Source organism: Aegilops tauschii, chromosome 7 (assembly GCF_002575655.3).
Source record: "Aegilops tauschii subsp. strangulata cultivar AL8/78 chromosome 7, Aet v6.0, whole genome shotgun sequence".
Classification (NCBI taxonomy): domain Eukaryota; kingdom Viridiplantae; phylum Streptophyta; class Magnoliopsida; order Poales; family Poaceae; genus Aegilops; species Aegilops tauschii.
Genome location: NC_053041.3, coordinates 638,195,046 through 638,213,768, shown reverse-complemented (window position 1 = coordinate 638,213,768; position 18,723 = coordinate 638,195,046). Strand labels below are relative to the sequence as shown.

The 18,723-nt window shown below is 43.8% G+C and overlaps 1 protein-coding gene across 1 annotated transcript; it reads right to left on the bottom strand.

Annotated features, from left to right (window-relative positions):
* Window positions 1-3,314: 3,314 nt before the first annotated feature.
* On the bottom strand, window positions 3,315-3,873 carry LOC141027929 (uncharacterized). Its single transcript, XM_073505560.1, has one exon. It carries the CDS (start codon window positions 3,757-3,759, stop codon window positions 3,331-3,333), a length of 429 nt encoding a protein of 142 aa, XP_073361661.1. The 5' UTR covers window positions 3,760-3,873; the 3' UTR covers window positions 3,315-3,330.
* Between the last annotated feature and the right edge of the window lie 14,850 nt (window positions 3,874-18,723).

Below are 18,723 nucleotides of genomic sequence, written 5' to 3'. Positions count from 1 at the left end.
TCCGTATACGAACCTCTTCAAACAGGGCTTATTGCTATCGATTCGATGATCCCTATAGGGCGCGGTCAGCGAGAGTTCATTATTGGGGACAGACAGACTGGCAAAACAGCAGTAGCCACAGATACAATTCTCAAGAAAAAAGGGCAAGGTGTAATATGTGTTTATGTAGCTATCGGTCAAAGAGCATCCTCCGTAGCTCAAGTAGTAACTACTTTCCATGAGGAGGGGGCCATGGAATACACTATTGTAGTAGCTGAAATGGCGGATTCACCTGCTACATTACAATACCTCGCTCCTTATGCGGGAGCAGCCCTGGCTGAGTATTTTATGTACCGCGAACGGCATACTTTAATAATTTATGATGATCTCTCCAAACAGGCACAAGCTTATCGCCAAATGTCCCTTCTATTAAGAAGACCTCCCGGCCGTGAGGCTTATCCAGGGGATGTTTTTTATTTGCATTCACGCCTTTTAGAATGAGCCGCTAAATTAAATTCTCTTTTAGGCGAAGGAAGTAGGACCGCTTTACCAATAGTTGAGACTCAATCTGGAGACGTTTCCGCCTATATTCCTACTAATGTAATCTCCATTACAGATGGACAAATATTCTTATCTGCGGATCTATTTAATGCCGGAATTCGACCCGCTATTAATGTGGGTATTTCTGTTTCCAGAGTAGGATCCGCGGCTCAAATTAAAGCCATGAAACAAGTAGCTGGCAAATCCAAATTGGAACTAGCTCAATTCGCAGAGTGACAAGCCTTTGCACAATTCGCCTCTACTCTCGATAAAACAAGTCAGAATCAATTGGCAAGGGGTCGACGATTAAGGGAATTGCTTAAACAATCCCAGGCAAATCCTCTCCCAGTGGAAGACCAGATAGCTACTATTTATACCGGAACAAGAGGATATCTTGATTCGTTAGAAATTGAACAGGTAAAGAAATAGTTCAATCACCCCAGAATCGTCGAAATCCCCTCGAAATGGAGAGCAGCGCAAGTCTCACACTCTTTCTCTCACTCTCTATCCTCTGTCTTTCAGATTTTCCCCTCGTAGCTGATACAGTTAAATATTATTATGTAAGGGAGCTGATCCACAGGATTCAATGGTGAATTCTGATTTCCCCACAAACTGAACCAAAGGAGAAGAATAGAATAATTCACTGGTGCAGGCGGAGCAGCAAACCTTCGTAGAAAAGGGAGAAAACCTGAAAAAAACCGGAAGTCTTGGCTGTATGACAAATGCTAAAATAAATGAGCTGCGTATTTAGATCCAAACGATCAAGAAAGGATCCCAGACTGCTCAAGATTATCTGCGCAGGATCAAATTCCAGTCTGATCAACTTGCAGCAGCAGGAGAACCTGTGACAGACAAAGATCTTGTCTTGTACACACTTGGTGGATTAGGCAGAGACAGCCACTGATCAGATTCAGCTGACCTCAGAGGGGACTGAGATGGTGGAGAATAGCCACCAAGGAGAGTGGCAGAAGACATCATATCCAAGGACCAAGAGAGCAGCAAATAAGATGAAATGTAAGTCACCAGTCAAAGCCATGAGGAAGAGCTCAAGGATTCAGGACACTGGGCTGACCATCCAGGAGAAGGCGACACAGAGGGTATCACAAAAGAATCTGGAAGGTAATCCCTCTTGCTCCAAAAATGCTTTTGCTATCCTAAATGCTGTCCCTAATACATATTATTATGAGATTGCTTCCAAAAAGTAATATTAAACTAAAAGGATCCAATGAAGAACCGGGGAATAGCTTATATCCAATCCTTCTCTATGACTTGCCGAATAGACTTATTCGCAGCCATACACTGTCTTATTTAAAAGAGTCCCCTGTCTCGTGAACGATTGAACTTGGTAAACTTTGAAATAATCGTTTAGATAGCATTAGCCGCTTTTCTTCCTTTTCTCTACCAGTCTTTCAAGTTCTCACCCTCCCAGAAAAGAAGGGAAAGTCTTCTTACTAGCTAGCTTTTATATCTCGCGAATAGGGAGTTAAGGAGTGTAACTAGAACCTATTTGTCACAAAGTTCAATACTCTCTAGAGGAGGTAAATCAATGGATACGGGTACGCCTGGTTGAAGCAGCCCCTACACTTCTATGGGTTGTTCCAGCCTCTGCTAGTGGGTGGTTTTTCATTTCTACAACAGGTGCTTGGTTCAAAAAAAGCTTATGAGTTGAGTTCGTCCTCAGCTACGGATTGGGGGCAGCATTCTCAGATTACTTGACTTGCTGCTAGCTTAGAGGAGAGAAAAAAATATCCCGCTTTCATTTACCTTTAAGTCTGAGAGAAGGCTTTTTCTTTCTATTAAAAGATCACAAATCAGAGGGGTGATCAGTCCTCTTTCAATCCTTCATCTTCTTATGAGTAGCCGCCACAGGGGGTCCTCAGTCTGAATCCTCCACTAGCATTGGACCAACAGTCAGTCTAGCTCTCGCTCTTATCCAATTTCCTTATCCTTTCAGGGCAAGGTCGGAGTAGTAGGAAAATACAATTTCTTTTGTTGCATGCCGACCCGCTTGTGAGACTGAAGAAATTGAAGCTAAATGACAATCTTAACCTACTTGCTTACAGGATCCTTAAGAAACTGTGGACTTTTGCACCTTTCTGTCTAGCTTGAGTTATCTTTTAGTTCTCTCCCCTCGGCAAAGTGGATAGGAAAGAGTCTTGCTTCCATTCCACTAGCCAAGAATAAGGAGAGTGACTTTCTCTTTTGAACCTCTTAAGCTGACTTGAAAAAAAAGTGGTACACCCCTCAGAGATATAGGGACCGCCATGCTCGTCCACTTTCTTGATAAACGACTCGATGCATTTTCTCTTCCTTGCCGCTGAGACTGAGACATATCAAAAAGATCTATTACTAAAAGGAGATTGGGATCATCTTGTGGTTACCGGATGATGGGAATAACTAAGCATAAATTTGGAAATGAGCACGAAATGTCTATAAATGAATATTCTCATTATTCGTTATTTCCGGGTCTTTTCGTTGCATTCACTTACAACAAGAAACAACCACCAGCGTTTGGTGCAGCACTTGCATTTTGGTGCATTCTTCTTCCTTTCCTTGGTCTTTCGTTCCGTCATATTCCAAATAACTTATCTAATTACAACGTATTAACCGCTAATGCACCTTTTTTTATCAAATCTCAGGGACATGGTCTAATCATGAGGGTAGTATTTTATCATGGTGTTGGATCCCAAGTTTTTATGGATTCCTTTTTTGTTACCGGGGTCGACCCCAAAGCCATAATGTCTCAAAACGAAGAGGCTATAGAGAAACTTTGATTTTTTCCTTTGTCTCGAACTTCGTGAAGAACTCCATTCAATCTCTCCAACAAAAAAGTTGGGCTGCGCCCCAGTTGTACACTCCCTTCGTTCGGAGAACCCTTGTTGATTCTGAACTTCGTTCGCAAAGTAAGCTTCCTTTTAACGGGCCAGCCCTTTTTAATGCGCCGCTTGACCCTGTTTTGAAAATGAGCTTTGCTCTTCTGGGCGCTGGGCGCTCCCGTGGTTCGCGAGAAGGAAAAAGGACTAATCTTTTGTTACATCTGGCACGAGATGAAAAAGAGAGAGCTTCGTCTATCGATGAACAGCAGATTGACGGAGCTCTTGGCATTGCTTTGTTTTTCTCTCCTTTCCTATCAGCGAGTTCCGATCCTTTTGTTTGAAATTTCTTCGTTCGTACCGAACCGCTTGCAGAATCAAATCCAGTTCCACACGATCCTATATCAGCTATACATCCTCCTTGCATTTATGCCGGAGATGTCGCCAGTGCTATGGGCTTTGGGTTATGTAGATCAAAAATGATGAATGGGATTGTGGCACTCCACTCGCCGCCAATGCGGAAGGATGCCGCCGAAAAGAATGGAACACTGCTTCGCTCTGCTGGATGCGTCGGATCCCATATAAGAAGCTCGCTCTTTACCCGATCATTCAAACATTTTGTGGGCGGCGCGCCTGCTCTATTGTTGCGTAGCAATAGAAGCCTGCTCATGCTGCTTCGGCGGCGCTTTTTCGCCTTCTCTTCGCTCTGGACAGGAGCGCTAATGGACACGGGGAGGGAGCAGGCGAAGCGTGTCGTTCGTAATGGAAAGAAAGACACCACTACTTCGCCTCTTTGTTGGACCGCCGGCGCGAACACGGTGGTCTCTGACCAGGACCAGGAACCAATTCGAATATGGATCTTGACATGTCGGTTGTTTTTAACCGTAGGCATCTCGCCAGGAAGTTGTTGGGCTCATCATGAATTAGGTCGGGGTGGCTGGTGGTTTCGGGATCCCGTAGAAAATGCGTCTTTTATGCCTCGGGTATTAGCCACAGCTCGTATTCATTCAGTAATTCTACCCCTTCTTCATTCTTGGACCTCGCTTCTGAATATTTTGACTCTTCCATGCTGTGTCTTAGGAACCTTTTCAATACGGTCCGGATTGCTAGCTCCCGTTCATAGTTCCGCTACAGACGATACACGAGGAAGATTTTTATGGCGGTTCTTCCTTCTAATTACAGGCATATCTATGACTCTTTTTTACCAGATGAAGCAGGAGGCATCGGTCCGTAGAACCTATAAAAAAGAGATGGTTGTGGCGCGAAGTACTCTTGTGCACCTACATCACTCGGCTCGCGTGCAACCCCGCCCCGTTATGTTATGTTATGGAAGAATTTAGCTTCTTGCTGGGCTGGTTATTCAGAGCCAGCAACTGGCTGCCGGATTTCGTCCCGTCCATAGCGCTTCGGAAGTCACTCTGGCGTGGCGCTGCTGGATACTTCTGATCAATAGGAATAGGAGGAAAAAAAGCTTATGATGAGCATCTATTGGAGTCGATCATTTCCAAGATCTAATTCTAGTTTCTTATTATGTAGTGGAAACGCCTCACAATCTTCAGTTTTACGCTTACGCTTAAGGGAAGAAATGTTCTTGGTGGATGCAGGCCCTGGTACCCCCAAAATTTGTATGCAAGATGAGCTTACAGGACTGCCAATCAAGCGAGCCACCAGGTTTGAGAATAAGGTGGGATCCAAGAATGTAGTGGCTGGTGAATCGCTGATCAAAAAGCGGATTTTTGAGAGATTCTTCATCGATCTAGTGGCCGGTGAATCACTGATCAAAGAGCGAGCAGCCGCTAGGTTTAATGATTTTGTGGGATCCCTGGATGTAGCGGCTGGCGAACCGCTTCTTCTTCCACAAAGATTCAGACAAAACCGAGCTTGGATAGAACTGAAGAAGATTTGGCGAACGAAGAAAAAGGTCAAAGGGTTTATTATAAAAAAAATCAAAGGAGGTTATTCAGTAGCCATCGCGGGTTTCATTACTTTTCTTCCATTCAAAAAAGCTCTTCTAAAAAAAAGGATAGCGAATGATCGATTCACCATTGATAGCATTAACCCTAAAAGGAGGGATATTGTGATAATAGCGGCAGATCAAACAAGAACTTGATGAAAAGATAGAAAAAAAATTATGAAAAATCCGAAGCCCACCTTAATCCATTTTGTTGAGGATCTTGCACTTATTCCGGCCCTATATTTACATAGCCAAGAAAGGCTCTGGCGATCATGCGTGACTGGCGGAGCGCCTATCGCCCTGGCACGGCACTCTAAAATGCATGTTGGGTTGGGCCAGCAAGAAGACTTCGACTAGGGAGACGAAGAATGGAATTGAAGAAGGCAGCGTAGTCTAAGATAACAGAATGGAACACCAACCAACAAGTAAGTGGTGGATTTGGATGGAGTCTCGCAGAAGAAGAGTACGCGTGCTAGCGCGCCCCAAGACGTCAGTCCTTTTTCTGCTTGCTGGCCAAGGTCAATTTACTGAATCCCCCTTCCAAACACCAACCCAATCTCCATTCCTTGATGAGAAATGAGCAAGACCATATGTTTATCAAAAATAGAGCCCCTATATAAACCTAGCCCTTACTACCTGAACTTCTTGCCTTCAAATAGGACTAACTGCCCGAACCCGCTTGCTTATCTTCTACGATCTAATTAAGTTAAGTAGTGGTTATTTTTTTAAGTGACTAGAACTTCTATCAACTACTATTCTAGCACCCAGCTGTGCCATGTGTTTATTCTATTCTATTCTATTCTTCAGGTATTCCTTTGAATAACTCATCTTTTCAGGTAAGACAATTTGAAGATCTTCTTAGTCAGCCTATCTGTATTCTTATCCTCTAGTGCGGATCCAATCAGATTTTATAAAGCCAAGGCCTGACATCCATTGTGGGGATCATCTTTTATCGGGAGACATGGCCTGGTGGTTTCTGATCGAGATTCCTAATCAATAGGGCGAAGAGCTCTTCGCATGATCTGTTCCTACCTTTTGTCTACGCTATTTTTTTGTCCCTTCTCAGCTGCTGTCCTTACTCTGGATAAATTGGAACACATTGATTCCGTTCGTTCCTGCCCTTCGCTTCAGGCCATAGTGCTTCTGAATTATTTCTATACCCCTTTGATGATGCAGCCTCTGACTCTCGTGGGTAAACTCCTACTTGATTAGTTAGAACTTCTCTGTCTCAACTCGTGGACCTATCTATCTTCTTCTTTTTAAGAGATAGGGGTTTGCTATTCTCACGGATTGCTCATATTTATTTACCCCATTGAATAGTTTTTGCCTTGTTTCAGCCCTTCCTTCATCTGAACCTTCCAAGTACTAATCTATCTTTATGGGGAAGACCCTTCATCTGACCTCCGGGCTACCCTGTCAATTGTAAAAAGTAGTTGAGTCGTGTCTCGCAGGAGCAAAAAGAGTGAAATGAGGACGTAAGCCCCCTAGGTCTTCCTCTTCCTTCTAAACTAATTGCTTTCGCTTGACTCTTCCAGTAAAAAAGTATACTGAGTGGTTGAAGGAAAGCGAAAAGGAATGGCTTTTTCATGTACCAGATCCGGTGAGCCAGACATCAAGCAAAAATGGACATACAATCAAAGAGTAAGGAGCAGTTATTTGCAATGACGGGTGGATTCGTCAGAGCTGCAAGGAGAGACTCGGTTATGGCGCGATAAAGAGCTTGCTTCAATGCTCGGATTCCGGTAGAAAGTAAGAGCAGTAGCATATTCATAGGAGAGCTTTGTACTTGAAATTAGTAGTCCCGGTAGTTGGAAAAAAGCTCTGAATACAGATTCAAAGCATCAAGATAGGTAGTCCTATCATTTGTTGGCCAGTCATAGCAATTTAAGTAGAAAGCTTGCTTCGGGATCAGATCATTCAACTAAAGCTGTCAGGCCGGGTAGGCTTTGAGGAACATTGGGGGTTCCTTATGTTGTGACTGAGCAGATATGTCTATTGTGCCCGGCAAAAACAGATTTGCAAGGAGTTTGCCAAAGGCTTTCTCATTCGAAAAAAACAATTTCAAGTATATTTCCCTTCTCCATTCTCTGCTCGGATGATTGCCGCTTGTGTGAATTTCATTGCTGTGGGTCCCGTGTGTGCTCGAATAAGATTGTTTTAGTATTCTATTTAGTTGAATTTCTTGACTCCGCGGTGCTGGTTATCGAGTTTATGGCGCCGCCGACCATCCAAAAAGTCAAAGATGGCGTCGGCATTTACTTATTATGCTCTCTTCTAATAGTGGTCCCTTGGTATTCAGGTTGTAAAATCCTGATAGGAAAGTCGACTGTTATACCTTGTTTTTGTAATGGCCTATCTTCTTTAAAAAGCCGAAAGATAAGGATTTCGCAAAACTTTTGCGTTCCTTTTTCTTTGAAAAGAAAACCTTACCATTTTTGGGCCGTTGTTACCATTTCCATTTCCTGAACCATTAGGTAGAGTTTCCGCTGAAAGAAAACCAGGTCAATCTTCCGATCGCGAGTCTTTACAAGCTTGAAACAACTTAAGCACAGGCGGGAGTCGCCCCTTTTAAAGTCAGTATTTATGCGGCGCTGAACTAACGAGCGGATACCTAACCTTCGAAGGAGAAGAAAAGACGGATGTATCTTTCATTCATATCGATCAGATGTGCTTTGCTCAGGACTCCCATTTTACCATTGCTTAAGCCATATTACATAAAGCATAGTGAGTGATACGCAATGCTGGTACCACCATGTTTTTTTCCTCACTCTGTGTAGCCACACTCGTTTGTCCATTTCTACTTATTATTTATGTTAAATAGTATCCGTTGGTTGTAGAAGCACTGGCGTTCAGGGATTGCAAAATCCATAATATCAAGAAGCGGTAGGAACCTGGCTAACTTCGATGCGGATAACGCGCTGTAGAAGAAAGTGGATCAACCAAAGTAGACCTGTTGATCGAAAGGCACCACAAGGCGAACCAATAGAGTGTGGTGTAAGCGGTGAAGCAGAATAGGAATTGGAACTGCTTGAACTAGAAAGGGCTTCCGCTACCGTGCTACCTCGGGAGCTCCGGAAACGGTATACTCGCTTCACTCATCTGTAATGGTATCCTGGAAAGCTAGCTAAAGTGGGTTCTAGACAAAGTTCTCCTAAGCAGGGCGGAAGGAAAAACAAGAGCAGTATAGCTCTACATTACGCTTCGGGGGCCTCGTCTTACTCACTCACCTTCTACTAATCGGACCGTGACAAAACAACCAGCCCAGCAATAGGCAAGGACTGGCTGAAATCCCTTTCCGGATCCAGTCTATCCGTATCTGCTGTCCCTTCCGCTTTTTGTGTTGATGGAGCTCGGTCAGATAGTTCCGGTATTGCGAAGGAGGGCAACGCATTGGGATCGTCCAATCCCTTCTAATCGGTTGTCATATTGAATTGCAAATTCTCGTATAGTAAGAGTTCCTTCGGTTTCCTACCTAGCACATTCTCTGTTGTCTACGCCAATATTTTACCTGCGAGTAGAGTGTGGCTGGCTACATACGGGGGAACTCAACCTACCTTTCGAAGGGTAGACCTTTACAGATGAGTGAAACGAGGATTTAGGTATATAAGGAGACGACCCGCCAAGCGAGCCAGCCTGATACCGACTTTCATTGATAGGCCATGAAACATAGAGAATGGGAACTTGTTCGCACGTACCTCGACGGCAGGTCTGAGAATGACGAGTGTGCTTTCGCCCACAGCTTCTGTTGCTTAACCGGCTCGTGGTGTTTATGGTCCTGACCCGGTACAGCCGCTAAGCTCATTTTTCATTTCCAAGTGTTGTTACTAGCCTCGAGAGAGATGTTTCACAGGATTCACCTGCAACTGATAAACCTGGGGGATAATACCGAAACAGTCCTTTTTTCTGATCATAGAGGAGCCGTATGAAGCTAAGGTTTCATGTAAGGTTTTTCAATAGCGGTGGGAGCTGTGATGTTATTATCGACTATGATTATCTAACAGTTCAAGTACAGTTGATATAGTTGAAGCACAGCCAAAATATGGTTTTTTTGATGGAATCTTTGGCGTCAGCCTATAGGCTTTCTAGTTTTTCGAATTTCTTCTTTGGCCGAATGTGAAAGATTACCCAGAGGGGGAATTAGTTGCGGGTTATCAAACCGAATATTCCAGTATCAAATATGGTTTCTTTTCTCTTGTTTCTTACTTATCCTTATTAGTTTCCTCTTTATTTGTAACAGTTCTTTACTTAGGCGGGTGGCATTTCTCTATTCCCTACATATCCATGATTCTCCCAGTGTAGGAATCACACTAGTTATCTTGACCTTGATTCGGTCAAGCAGTTTTTCCTTACTATACTCCAGTACGAACAGGAAAAGAATCTATGTACTCAACGGTGCGTTAGTAATTATCTGGGATTTTTTTTGCTCTTTAAAGCAAAACGGTGTCTTGACTCTCAAGAATAGTGCGTGTTAATATCCATGTAGATAAAGATAGAGATAGCAACGAACTGGATGCATAGTCAAACAAAAAACTTGTGACTTGTTCTCGTAGGCTAACTAACCAAATCATAGGATCTAACACGAGACCGGCTAAAGAGAAAGATCTGATCTGTCTTGTCCCTTGGGATCTTAAGTGTGGAAAGAGTCTAGTCTCTTCCATTGCCAACAGTGAGTGTAGGCTGTCTTTCTACTCGGATAGGAGTGCGCGCTAGAAATCTCTTCTCTTCTCTTCAGCAACAGTGGATTTCTGAAGCAAAGGTCGAGTACTACTGATTCCCCATTGGCCAGGCCCCAGCGTAAAATGGATCTCTGATCTTGCCATTCCTTCAGATCTGGAAGTTTGCACTTTCTTCGGAATGTTAAATAACGTATCAAATATGCCTCCGGCGAAAAGAAGGTAGGTAGAATGAAAGGAAAACAAACCACGGAATTGGAGAATCAGTTGTTCCTTTGCAGTGAGTGGAGTCAAGCTCGTTCTCAGTCATATCCACTATAGGAGGTTTGCTACACGAAGAACGGGAACAGGCAGGCTATTGCTTGAAGGAAACTAGGAACTGGGATTGATTGTCCGCTCTGAGATCGGTATTCGTTCTGTTCTCCTCGGTTCTGGGTCTTCATCTGTTCTGTAGACTAGACCCGCACATAAGGAGAAGCTAGCCTAGGAATCAGTCAACTAGACTCGCACTGAAAGCCAAGCCATTCAACAGGGATTCTCTGAACTGATACGATATGACTATTCAACTTCCAACTATCTCCCCTGCCCTGTTGAGGTAAGAACCAGGACAATAAGGAAAACCTCTAGAGCACTTAGCCAAGCCTTAGCCTGATATTGAGATAAGATAGTAGTTGCACACACGGAACTAGCCTTAGATCAAATCTGGGATGATGCCATACCCATATCCCTTCTTCCCAAGCTCAAAACCATTACTAACGGAAATATACGCAGCACTCATAAATGAAACTAGACCCGCACGCACCGCACCTAAAAAGCAAGTTCAACCAACCAACCAAGCAAGGAAGTGAGCTCCCTATAAAGGAACTTCGCCCAAAGCAAAGAAATGGTTTCGGTAATGGTGCATCTTCACTTCACAGTCTTTCTCGAGCCTCATCAGCCCAACAAGCAAGCTTTTTTATTGCTACGCGCCTCCGCCTCTCTATATAATGATAATGGGAAGAATCTTTTGAACGAGAATCATCTAGTTATATAAATTACTTATATAGTTAGTTAGAAGACAATCTCCCCTTTATTGATTTTGCATAACATTGAGCATTATATATGGTTAGCCGCGGATCCAGTGGATAATGCGAGACTACAACGTATAGTGTTACCGACGATGTTTCGCTTTCGTCTTCGGTGCCTGGCGTGGTGCTATCATCACATTGATCTACCCGCCCTTCTATTCCCTTCCCTAGCTTTCGTGTTTGAGTAGTAGCGCCAGATTTCGATTCGGATGCAAACTTAGCACAATGCCCGGTAAGCTAAACACTCGATTCTACATCTCCGGGAATGCAACGAACTTCTACTTCTAGATAGGTCTAATAGATAGACGGCTAATAGATAGACGGGGGGCCCACTAGTCCTGTATTGCGGTAGTTCAATACATACTGACAACGAGAGAACGAACCCAGTACCTATAGTACAACAAACACCACCATTACTTGCGTCACTAAATTGAAGCATAGAAAGAGGTGGACCGCGCCTTGGATAATTGGTCGGATTCAGCCGTAGACCGCAGAACTCGATCGGACACACAGGGTACGGTACAGAACTCCTCAAGACACAGTAGTCAACTGCTTCACTCCTACGCATTATCCTTTCTTTGAAAGGCAAGATTAGGGAGCCAATTGAGTGAACAGACGAAGTAGCTTGCTTTGTACTACCGACATCTTGATACGATATTCTTTGCTACCTTTTCCAATGACAAGCCAGACTTCAGAACTGATTGGACACCAGAGTCGATAGCTTACTTGGGACTACCGAAACTACCAAAGAGCAGCTCTCATTTTTCTAAAGAGGAGGTGGATTTCAGTGATAGTGAAAAAGAGAGACCAACAGAAGCCCTATCTGGGCGAAGCAAGCCAGTGCCAGTGCAAGGAGCAAGCTTACCTGCCTCTGGAGTGGAGTGATCCAGTTCCAGCGCCATCATAATATGACATTCTAGGGTTGGCGCACCAGAGAAGATCCCGTAAAGGGTGGTACATTTTCAACTACTTCACTCGAGAAAATCGAATGCATTTCCGGGTCCCACCCTCACCTGCTTCTCTCTTCTGCATGACTGTTCTATTCCCTCATAGCATCTTAGAGAGGTCAAGTATTCTACTTCTGATCTATCAACTCTGACCCACAACTAGCGCTAGGGAAATGCTATTCTCGAAAGCAAGGGATTGAGTGAGATATGCAGCAAGCAAAGAAAAATGGAACCCAGCAACCCGGAAACTACAGAAGCCTATCTAGCTTATACAATCACAGAAATGAGAGAAGGAGAACGAGAACATCCACGGAAGATAGTGATTCCAGATGGCGAGGGTTCTTTCCCTATCAATCTGCCCTGACCCATCAAGCTATTCAGCAGCAATCCAGCCAGACTACTTTAAAGGGTGCCACTAGACTCTGACAGAAACATAGCCCTATGACAAGGATACCCATCATTCCTATTCAAGGACTGGTCCAATTCTCTTCATTCACCATATTTAAGGGGATGCTTGGGGGCCCATGACATCCTTCCTAAACAGGAGCTATTGATCCAACACCTGAGCCATATTTATTGCGAGGAGCAATCCGGTTGCTAAAAGAGGAAGAGCTTCTAAGTTCGAGTCCTGATCCCAAGATCAATGGGTTTCCACTTATGCCCGGTCCGGAAGTAGCATATATGAATTAAAGGGAGATCTAATCAACCGAGCTGGGTGAGGATTCTGAGATTATGTATTGGTCATTGGCTACAGGTGAATATAATTAGGTTCGCTGATCATCCAATATGACCCGCATCAGGTCGCGCATTAATTAAGTGGTGGGCTATACAAGTGGGAAAGTACGGGCAGTTGCATGTTTCCTTTGTTTCAAAACAATGTTAAAAAGGCGGGTGTGATGAAGTTGGGAGGAGGGGGCAAGGTATATAGAATGTGAACAATGGGTGGAAATCGGAGAATAGTGCCAGAACAGCCGTTGCACAAATATGAGAAATCAAGGGTTGTGGATGGTGGAAAGTATCGAGTTGTTCTAGTTCCTGGCCTTGGTGGTTGGCCCATGCCCGAGGGATACTATGGCGCATCTCTTTCTGCGGGAACTAAACAAGTTGCCAATAATAATAGATATCCCATAATACTTTAGGGCAAATCCGGGACGGGATATTCCTCGATTACAGAGGCAGCAGTTGCGGGCTCAGGTGCTGGTGTGGCTAAATCTACATCAATAGCAGGATCAGGATACGATGCTTACTCGAAATCAATATTCCCCGGTTTCTTACGAGATAAGATATGTATGCCGGTCCAACTAAAGGAAGGGTGGTTTTGAGCTTGGGTTTCAGGCGCCGGGCTTTTCTACTGATGAAGTGCGGTGCGCATCTAAAAGAGTGGAATATCCCGTTCTGCTATCAAAGAAAGAATCGAATCCGCCGCTTGTTTTTCTAGCTATCAAATCCCTTGCCCAACAGGAACAGGATCTCTTGCTGGCACCGGCACGAATCGAACTGCGGATCAGGCGTGTGGAAACGAATCTCTTGGATGCTCTGGGATTGGGGAAGCGAAAGCAGTTATCGAGTCAAGTCAGGAAAGCAGTCGAGCTACTACGGTACAAGAAGAATCTGTATTCGCAATGAGAAATAACATATGGAATCTGCCACCCAAAACAATAGGAATAGGCTTGCTTGTCCGCTCTTAGATCGGTTCATAGCTCAGGCTCTGGTTTCTAGCAGATGTGAATGAATTCATTTCTACTCTACTCCGGGGAATGGCCTGTCATTCGTACATTCGTATTCGTATTGGATTGTTGGAAGGAAGCAGTTGGCATTCTCGTTCGAAGGAAAGGTACTTGTTCGAGGAAAGAAAGCGTATTAGTGCTCTGGGCTAATCGGTCAGGTAGAAGCTCGTAACAAGAGCAAGCATCGGAGAAAGCGTATGTACTCGTTCTCGAGTCAGGAAAGCACTTGTTGGCATTGGCGTCGGAAAGTAAAAGCTAGCAAGTAGTTTCGGCATTGGCTACTACTTCTTCCCCATGGGCCAGGTTCTGTTCTCGAAATAGCATAAGTGATCCTGCGAAACCGGCGATGCCAGACCAATCAAGCGTATCATGTCGACTTTCGAATCCGGGACTTGACTATACTTGAGATAGCAGTTCCCTGGTCAGGAAAGCGGAGTCACTAGAACGATATGAGATACACGCACATCTCGATAAGCCAATCCCAATCCCTTCAACCCAACCTTTACCAAAAGGGGAAACTGTAACAACAATGACCCTGACTCGGATTCCAATAGGGCTTCTGCTTCTTCTGCTTGGCAAGGTCAAGTATATACACAGTCTAAAGCCACAAGAGAAGGTATGATAGGACAAGTGCCGTTCGATGCCTTGTAACCATTTCCATGTTCTGGTCCGGGTTCTAGGTCTAAAAGAAGCACTGGCTGTGTTGATCTGTCTCCAGGTCGTCTATTTGAAAGGGAAAGCCCAGTGTGTTCGTTCCTCTACTATACGGAATCCTGGATATCTTGCCTTGGTTCCGACTCTAAACCGTTCTAAACAGATTCTTTCTGCATACTGATGTTGGCAGTTATGCCTAGGTGATAGATGTATGTTGCTGGATTGGAAAGCTATACGATCCCTTTTATTCAATTATGACAGCTGAGAGGAATTTGGGATGGCCCCGCTAGACTTTCCAAAATGAATCGAATTGAACCCTATTGTTTTTTAACTCTAAATTCCATAGTATCAATACAATAACCTTTGAGAAATTGTGAGAACGGGAAGATGCAATCATTTAGATGGTGAAAATAACCGAGAGTTGAGCAACCCCTAAAAGCACTCACAATGAATGGTACCGGCGGATACCAACCAGATAGAAACATGCTGAGAAATCTCTGTTATAGCTGAAACTAATATACCAATCCTATCCGTGACCCTTTCCACATTCTTTTCTTAGTCACCTAACCTATGACTGCTTTTTCTTTTAAGCTTTAATAACCTTAACATTCGAATCTGCATCTGCTATTTCAGTTCTGTCTAAAGATACTATTCTTTGATCACTTGAAACATAGTAGAAAGCATCTAAAACAGATATTATTGTGGATTCCCTCTCCTTGTGGGCTGGACTCCTTTTTACATGGACAGACAGGAAAGTGGAATCTGAGGAATTAGCTGCAACAGACTCACCTTAGCTTTGAACGACTATATCCCCTCTTCTATCTACATATGGATATATATGGTCTTTAATAAAGGAAGATGATTTTAGCCGAGGACTAACACAGCTTCCATTTTGCAGCACATCTCTCAGTGGGAATAGCATCATCCATGACTTCAGGCACAGCTAGCTACGGGTAAGCACAAAAGGTAATGACGAGAGGGCCGTCCTATGTACCCTGAAAGAGAAACTATGTGATAGAAGCCCGCTTTCCCTCTCTTCTATCCCACCTAACCACTTCGGGTATCAGTGGCCTCGTGATCTCCATGAACAGAGATCACTACACAAAAACAACTATATGAAAAACTTGCTTGCTTCCTATGGCCATTTCCTTAAAAAAAAATCTCGCAATATTTTTTTATTGTGCTTTATATCCTGTAGAAATTCTTCGAGATCCTGCAATGAGGACTCTTCGATCTCAAAATGGTGACAGATGGAATCAAGATCGGATTCCATCCTCCCCTGATTGTATACTTTGTACACAAAAAAAGCAATATGCATTAAGAAGTGACGCTTGCCAACGTCCTTCTTGTATTGCTCAAGCATTTCAGCTCGGATAGCACTTATACACAGGTGGCGTTGTTCCGTATAACTATCTCTTTCGAGTTGGTTAACGGAGGGTTCACCTGTGGAAACACTAGTTTCCCCCAAGACCGACATCAGCCTATCCATGGAGGATGTATTTTCCTTAAAGGAAGAGGTTATTTCCGCGGGTTCTACAGGAGGCAGTGGGGGAAAAACGTGGAAGCATTCCATGGGCACAGAGTAACCAAAGATGCCGGGAGCGATCAGTTCCATAATTGTCCAAAGAATGGAGCAAATTTTCCATAGAACCAAAAACCACCGAAAGGAAATGGACAAAAAGATAGCCCAACCTACAAGATCCTTTACATAAAAATAAGAGTAAGAAGCAATTTTATCCATCTCAGAATGTACACCCAATGGATTATTTGATCCATATTGATGCAATGCGGCCAGATGAAGAAGACTGCTTGAAGTGATTGCGACAACTACGAAGAAACGACGAATCCCAACTACGGATATATAAGAACCAAAACTGCTCAGAGCATTCCATCCGGCGTAAGCATCTGGATAATCTGGAATGCGACGTGGCATACCCGAAAGCCCTAAGAAATGCATGGGAAAGAAGGTCAGATTAACCCCGAAAAAAGTGATCCAAAAATGGATTTGGCCTAAAGTTTCAGGATATGTCCGACCAAAGATTTTACCCACCCAATAGTAAAATCCAGCAAATAAAGCAAAAACGGCTCCCATAGAAAGTACATAATGGAAATGTGCAACCACATAATAAGTATCATGTAGAGCAATGTCTAGCCCAGAGTTTGCTAGAACTATTCCAGTGAGCCCTCCTATGGTGAACAAAAAGATGAACCCTACAGCAAATAACATGGGTGTTTTGTATTGTATCGAACCTCCCCACATGGTAGCGATCCAACTAAAGATTTTGATTCCTGTGGGCACAGCTATGATCATGGTAGCTGCGGTGAAGTAGGCACGCGTATCAACGTCTAAGCCCACAGTAAACATATGATGAACCCAAACTAGAAATCCAAGAACACCTATACTTATCATGGCATAAACCATGCCTAGATACCCGAAGACCGGTTTTCTTGAAAAGGTCGATACGATATGACTAATAATACCAAATCCAGGCAGAATGAGAATATACACCTCTGGATGACCGAAGAACCAAAAGAGATGCTGGTATAATATTGGGTCTCCCCCTCCTGCAGGATCAAAAAAGGTTGTATTAAAGTTTCGATCGGTTAATAACATTGTAATTGCCCCCGCCAGTACCAGAAGTGATAATAAAAGTAGGAATGCTGTCACTAGAACGGACCACACAAAAAGTGGTAATCTATGCATAGTCATTCCAGGTCCACGCATGTTGAAGATAGTTGTTATAAAATTGATAGAACCTAAAATTGATGAAATACCTGATAGATGAAGACTAAAAATTGCTAAATCAACTGCTCCTCCAGAATGGCTGGTAATACCACTTCTATTTATGATGACGAAGAGCTGGTACAAGGCACCTTCAGGAATGACCCTGCGATGAAAGCAATCTACATCTACATGATTCCAAGATGGTAAAAGATATAAAGTCAAAGTGCTATGGAACGCATGGTGAACAACCTGCGGGAGCACGGTTATCCCGACGAGTAGGATCCAGAGGAACTCAGGCAGAAGTACTGCCTCCTTGATTGGATCACACATGTCAACTGGCTTTTCAGAGACCTAAAAAGACGAAGCCCCTCTCCTCCCTCTGTAACTAGAGAGGTAGGCAAACCTGAGTTTAGAGCCACCTCAATTCGGGATGTCGGAACACCAACCGGATCGGAAACCTCATCCTAAACTTACTTCGGAATAGGTTCGAGAGCTTCCATTTCAATGTGTCTTTCCAAAAATCTTTGGTATGCCTTTTCCTGGTCAAAAGGTTTGTTTGGGAAAGCTTCTAAATCTAGGGTTCAATGTCTCCGAAAAACCCCCTGGGGCAGGATAGTAAAGAGCTGATTCTAGGGAAAGCTAGGATTTCACTTTTCTCTCAGCCATCGAGTTGGAGTAGTTAACCTTCTATATGCCGTGGAAGAATACGCATAAGCATTAGTTCTTGCCCTTCCAGTGTAAGTGGCAGATCAAACTTGATCTAGTTCCACACATTGCCTTTTCCCTTATATGTCGTGGCAGGCGAGCTCCCTTCTGGTAAAAAGGATTTGTGTGGAAGGGACAGCGCCCCTTAACGTTTAGAAGTATCCTTTTCAACGGTTAGAAACCTTTCTATTCTATGATGGCTAAGTCGAGGGCAGACACAACAGGTCACGAAGAGCTAGAGGATATAGAGTTCCTATTTACCGGGAACGGAAGGAAACATCGGCTCTTCCGAGATCTTATGTAAGGAATACTAGAAAAAGTAGAGCAAAAAGATCTACAAAACTCTACAAGAAATGTCTTTCCCGCAGAAGACTCTAACTCCTCATAGCATTACGTCAATCTGCAAATATCGAATGATGCTTCGACAGATTCAGTCATCCATTCAGCTTTGAAATCGGAGACAAGGAAAACTTCATAGAAGCGCCGCGGATCAATATAGAGATGCGAACCAATATCCTTTTCCTGGTGGGCTCTGAAGTACTCGTCTTTTGCGCAAGGCCTCGTGTCAAAAAACTTCCAACCACGTCCTCCTACCTCGCCCATTTGCGGAGATCATCTATATTTTGCTCCGTGTCGAGCTCCAGCCGGCCCAAACGTTTTCCTTCGGGAGGGCATAAAATCGCTTTCTTTCTGTAGGGAGGACGGATGATTCAAGTAAGGGCCGAGAGCCTACATATCACTGAGATGGGCCAAGGAAGAAAAAGCACCTACTGTTCGTTAATTGAAATTCTCTTTGCTTAGCGCCCTTGTGTTTTGAATAGAAAAGCACTGGAGATATCTGTCGAACTGTTGCTTTTCTTAGGGCAAGCTAGCAGATAGAAGTAATCTATCTGGTTAGCCAGGCGAAGCATTTAGGGTTCAGTGCCTGGTTTCAAGTGT

Excerpts from the sequence above, each read along its gene's own strand:
- LOC141027929 (XM_073505560.1), bottom strand. The coding sequence starts at position 3,759 with ATGCAAGGAGGATGTATAGCTGATATAGGATCGTGTGGAACTGGATTT.